Genomic DNA, 6,000 nt, shown 5'->3' on the forward strand with positions numbered 1-6,000 from the left:
ATTACCACCTTCTACCCGAAAATAAACTACTGCGGCGTAACCTTTGTTAGACGCATCACATATGGCTATGATGTCACAAGATCTGTTTGCAAGACTAATTTGCCTTGGAAGTTTAAACTCTGATAACAGGGGAAGTTCAGATTTTAACTCGGTCCATAACTTTACTAGAGGTTCTGGAGGAGTATCATCCCAATCTATTTTTAAGAGCCATAGTTGTTGCATAATGTATTTAGCTAATAATAAAATAGGACAAAGAAGACCTAAAGGATCAAATATTCTTCCTATGACCTGCAAGATAGTACGTTTTGTACATTCAGATTCATGTGGTTTGTATTGATAAGTAAATATGTCACTTTTTGGATGCCATTGAAGGCCTAAAACCTTGATAAAATTTGGTTGTTCTTTGTCAAAAGAAAGAGACATTTGGCGGTCAGATTCAGGGACTGCAGCTAATAATTCTGGACAGTTTGAGGCCCATTTGGCTAACTGAAATCCACCAGATTTCAATAAGTCGATTAGCTCCCTTTGAAGATCAAGGGCTGAAGAAATAGAAGGGCTAAATCCGAGAACATCGTCAATATATGTATTTTGTTTTAAAATACGACTTGCATTGGGAAAGTTTTCCTTTTCGCGTTCTGCGAGTTCATTAAGGGTCCTTATGGCAAGAAAAGGTGAGCTAGACACTCCAAAAGTAACTGTATTGAGTTCATATTCGCGAATTGGATCCTTTGCTGAGAATCGCCACAAGATTCTTTGAAATTTTCTATGTTCCGGGGTTATCAGGATTTGTAAAAACATGCGTCTTATATCGGCTATGAAAACTATCGGATAAAGACGGAAAATAAGTAATAAAGAACTCAAATCGTTTTGTAATTTAGGACCAGGTAGCAAAGTGTCATTAAGACTAAGACCTTTAGGACCCTTTGCCGAAGCATCCCAAACAACACGGAGTTTAGTGCTAATACTATCCGGTTTTAGTACACAATGATGTGGCAAATAACACGAAATATTTGGTTTGGGCAAGTTAAATGGAATAAGAGTCATATATTCATGATGAATATATTCATTTATAAAATCTGAGTAAGAATTGTATAATTCAGGATTTTTCATAAGTCGGGATTGAAGAAGTAAAAATCTTCTGAGGGCTTGAGGATAAGTATTTCCTAGGTCTGGTTCCGATTCTTTAAAAGGAAGGGATACCATAAACCGACCAGTAGAGGTTCGTTTGACAGTTTGGCTAAAAATCAACTCAGCCCTTTGATCATCCCCTGAAATTAAAGGAGCGGAAGGGATTTCTTCAAGTTCCCAAAACTTGGTCATTATTAACTCAAGAGGTTGAGCTTCTGAGTTGTGAAGAAAATAAGAAGTCGTTTTCGAGGGACAAGAATTATTGTTTACTTTCCCCAAAACAATCCAACCGAAGACGGTCTCAATAGTCGTAGGCTGACCAACTTGGCCAACAATTTTCTTTTCTTTTAGTATCTCAGTAAAAACTTCGGCCCCTAATAGTAAATCAACTGGACTAGAAATATAATAGGATTGATCAGCAAGTTCAAGCCCTTGTAAGTGTTTCCATTCATCGTTTTGTAAAGTAAATGAAGGCATGTTCGAGCATAATTGTGGTACAACAATGGCTTCAAAGGACAATAAAGGATTAACTTTCCACTTTGGTTTTATGGTACAATGAGCTATGCCCTTTGAAGTGAAGGATGACATTTGATTTAAACCAAAAATTGAGGTTGTAAATTGACGCCTTGGAAGACCAAGACGGCGAAGACAGATTTCTGAGATAAAGCAATTTTGACTGCCATTGTCAATTAAAATTCTTATGGGTTGATAATTCCCTTTACCATCCATTATCTCTACGACAGCTGTAGCTAGAAGAACAGTACCTTGAATAGCAAAGGTATTACCACAATGGGTATTTAGATTATCGTTAGTTTGGTGGGTTGTGGCAGAATTAGTAGTAGAACAGGAGGGTAGGTTTGAAGCATTAGGTTCAGAAATATTTTTAGACATATGAATTAATGTATGGTGTTTACCATTGCATGTCTTACAACGATATGTTGAAGAACAATTTTGAACAGAATGAGATGGGTGTAAGCAGTTTAAACAAAGTTTCTTCTGCTTAACAAATGAAAGGCGATCTTGCGAATTTTGTTCTGCGAATTTTGTGCATTTTGTAAGTACATGTAAGGCATTACAAAGAAAACACTTAATGTTAGGATTAGGTAAAGCATTGTTATTAGATACGTAGGCTGAAAAGGCAGTAGAGGGTTTATTATTGGATTTGAAATTCGGGTATATATTTTGTTTGGTATTTGGCTGAAAATAAGATTTGTTAGATTTATTAGATATAGAATGTTGCAAAGACTCTAAAGCTTTACATTTATTTTCCAAAAATAAATATAAAGTCTCATATTTTGGAATTTCAACTTGACTAAATTCTATTTCAAAACTTGTTCTTGTAGGTATATCTATTTTCTCTAGTAGAATAAAAAACAGTAAAAAGTCCCAGTTTTTTGTTTGAAATCCGAGAGCATTCAAGACTGCTAAAGACTCTGAAAATGTATCAATCAAATTTCTTAGTTCTTTCGAGCTATCATTTCTTAGTGTAACTGACATTATTGCATGAATTGCATTAGAAGCCATAAGCCGTTTATTTTGATAACGACTGATTAATTTATTGTATGCGATATTATAGTTATCATCTGTGATAGCAATGCCTGTTAACAGTTTCAAAGGCTCTCCTTCAAGAAAAGAAAATAAATACTGTAGTTTTTGAACATTGCCTATGTTATCATTGTCGTGAACAATTTGGTTATACAAATCAAAAAATGTTGGCCAAAATTTCGGATCACCCTTAAAGGTAGGCACACTTAATTTATGCAATTTAACATTTGATTCAACTCGAACAACATTGGAAGAAGATTGATCGGTTTGCAAGCAAAGTTTGTTGTAAATCATTTTACATTCGTAATAATTCTTCACAACATCTTTCTGAATTTTGTCTTGAGTTTTATAATCCTCATCAGAATCTTCTGGGATTGCCATAATGACAGAATTATGGTACTCTCCAAATTTTTCATAAATTTCATCCAAATCGGTATACCTAACTTTAAAGTGCTCCATGTATTGCGGACTTTTTTCAGACTCTTTAGCGAAACGATGACATTCAGCTATGCTATTAGTAAGCACATCTCGTTTCTGAATTGCCTTTTTTAAAGACATTTTTTTTTTTTTTTTTTTTTTATAGCTATACCTACTTAAATTACCATAAAAACCAATAATCTAAGGCTATAATAAAAATAAGTCACTTGAAAAGTACGCGAAAAGAAAATAAATAAGTTTTGGGATCAAATCTGCTACACTATACTAAAGCTTAAATTCAGAGCCTCGCGGTGCGAATTGACCGGAGTCGAGACTGTGAAATGCAGTAAAACGCGGGACAATTTCTGCCGCGGGATGATAATTTACTCGTCTAAAATAAATTTCAATGTCACTGACGAGCGGTGATCGGTTTTTTGAGAGACATTCAGAAAGGATCGGAAACGAACGAATGACGAGTACCGGTGCGCGCAGCGCTTTGAGCGGAGTACGGATTGCACTACACACTACGTAAAATTTTTAGAATAGTTTTGAAAAAAAACTTGTTTATATGTTTTGGAGACTACAATTATTATTTTTAATTTTTTAATTTTTTTTTATTTTATACGGTCGAAGGCACCAAAATGTTAACGCACAACCATGAAGATATAATAAGAAAATGTAATAGTGGACTGTATTTTAGTAAATGATATGGTTCAAAGGAATTGTACGTTACATACACACTTGGTTTTAAATGTTTGAAGTAAAGGGCACTTACCAATGGTCTTCTGTCTTCACTGTAGATAGGGACGTCCCTTTATATAACTACCAACTTCATAAGCCTTGCTCTCACAACCAAATACTAATTAAAAAGGTCCTTATTTTAGGTTTCGTAAAATTGTTAGATCCGGCACTCACGTCGTTCTTAACCCGATTGCTAGTCAATTGTCTCTGCTTTTACCTTGCTGGTAAAAGTGCCCAGAATATACCAAATATGTGTAGTACATGCGCGATTAATAGATTTTAACAATTATGATTTAGCGGTGCGCTAACAAATAGTGCGGTTATGTAAGAGAGCGTCACACATTTTCTATTTGATTCCTATATTGTCATTTATGTAAAACTAAAGGTATATCATTACAATTATTATTATTATTATTTATTATATATTATTAATATATTATTTATTATTATTTTCATTATTATATTTCAGTATATTGAGTGCAAATTTTGAGTTTTAGATACTTTTGTATGCTTTTGCTTGCCAAGAAATTCTTAATTATTATACATAAATAAAATTCGAAAACATGTTTTAAAATAAAAGTATGATCATACTAAGAACAATAGACAATTTTCAAAAAAATATTTAAATATGTATTTTACGTTTATGTTATTTCGATTATAATAAATTTCATGTAATAGCCTTTACTTAAATATGTAAATTACGCCTATTACGTACTTCTACATTATTTGCTCGGTGAAGTCAATTCAATTTTATAATAAAATATTCTGGGTTTTATATCGTACTTAAAAATATAAATATACTTACATAGTATTTTAATAATACCAGTATTATATGCTATTAGACCTTGTTGAATAAAAGTTTCTAAAGTTTACGTAATATTATTCAAAGTAACAGTAAAAATTATTATTATAAAAAAACTAGTAAATAATCTTTAAAGCATAACTTAAATGTATACGATTCCCGTGTTTTCTATATGATTTGTGTAAATTACGTATACTGATGAAAAGTTGATTCCTGATTAGCAGTTTTAATTTACTAAAAACAATATATAATCTGAAAATATACTTTTTATATTTATAAAATTTTATTATTGATCAAAACAATATTTTAGATCAATTAATGTATAATCAAGAATGTACATTTACACATAAATATTTAAAATAATCAAAAAGAAAGATATATAAAGAACATATTTGTATATTAAAAAAAATTATGAGCATAAATTAATTGGATGGCTATTTCCTTATTTTTAGGATACATATTTATAATAGTACTTGTAGTAACTTGAATTTTTTGCGAAAATTATAAATAAAAAAAGTTTAGAGCGTTGTAGTATAGGTATGTACTTAGGATACTGTAGAATATAATATACTTAGAATAAGGAAATTGTATAAGTATGTAGGTTAGCAAAATTGTTAAGAAATATTAATATGTATACATTTTATAAATTGTGCTTTGTATAAACAATTGGGAAAGGCAAGCGCATTATTCTTGGAAAAAATTATTACTTTTTTAGCTGTTTTTGCAGTGTGACCGAGTATTTCTACTGTCCCAAAAACCCCACATATATACAAAAAATGAATATTTGTGGAAAACAATACCAACCTATATCAAGTCCATCCCCGTCGCCAACCATTAAGCCAATTACGAAGAGTACCATTAAATTTTTCCGAATATCACCTAGGGGCACCAGGACCCGGTGACACCGGCAGCGTCTTCCTGTCGTCATGGCGATGACGTATCTTTGACGGCGGCGCCGTTACGACGGTGACGCCGATGCGTCGTCGACGGCCATATTTTCGACGCTTCAATTCGCGACGTCTCTCACGCACCGCTCGTCGCGTTAAACTGAACCGAGCGTCGAATTCGGCCAGTAGGACCTTTTGCATGTTACGTTCAGGGGGTAGTAAGTAGGCTCTAGGTGCGCAACAGGCCTGTGAATACGGAAAACTTAAGGTTTCATTGACCCATTAACAGTAATTTTTTACATCTCCTTTTAAGACTGGAAAAACTACTAAGTAGTGTATTTTTCTGCCTTATCTTGGCGTTTATAGTATTATGGTAATATTGGCAATTTTTATTATTCTTTTTTTTTTGGAGAACACTGGCACAATAAGTCAAACTCTAAGGCACTCTGCTTGTATTACGAGTAGAGCCACTACTGCGTG

General features: G+C 33.0%; 1 protein-coding gene across 2 annotated transcripts in view; it reads right to left on the reverse strand.

Moving 5' to 3' along the window:
- The window catches only part of LOC126739495 (discoidin domain-containing receptor 2-like), a 93,755-nt gene extending 88,099 nt beyond the window's left edge, over window positions 1-5,656 (reverse strand). Inside the window, exon 1 of one of the 2 annotated variants that reach the window (XM_050445197.1) lies at window positions 5,438-5,656. In XM_050445197.1, the coding sequence (XP_050301154.1) occupies window positions 5,438-5,561 (124 nt within the window). In that variant the 5' untranslated portion in view covers window positions 5,562-5,656. Of the gene's footprint in view, window positions 1-3,865; window positions 4,136-5,437 lie in introns of those variants that run through there. The other variant, XM_050445199.1, reaches the window with a different exon arrangement.
- Window positions 5,657-6,000: the final 344 nt, after the last annotated feature.

Source organism: Anthonomus grandis, chromosome 8 (genome assembly GCF_022605725.1).
Source record: "Anthonomus grandis grandis chromosome 8, icAntGran1.3, whole genome shotgun sequence".
NCBI lineage: Eukaryota > Metazoa > Arthropoda > Insecta > Coleoptera > Curculionidae > Anthonomus > Anthonomus grandis.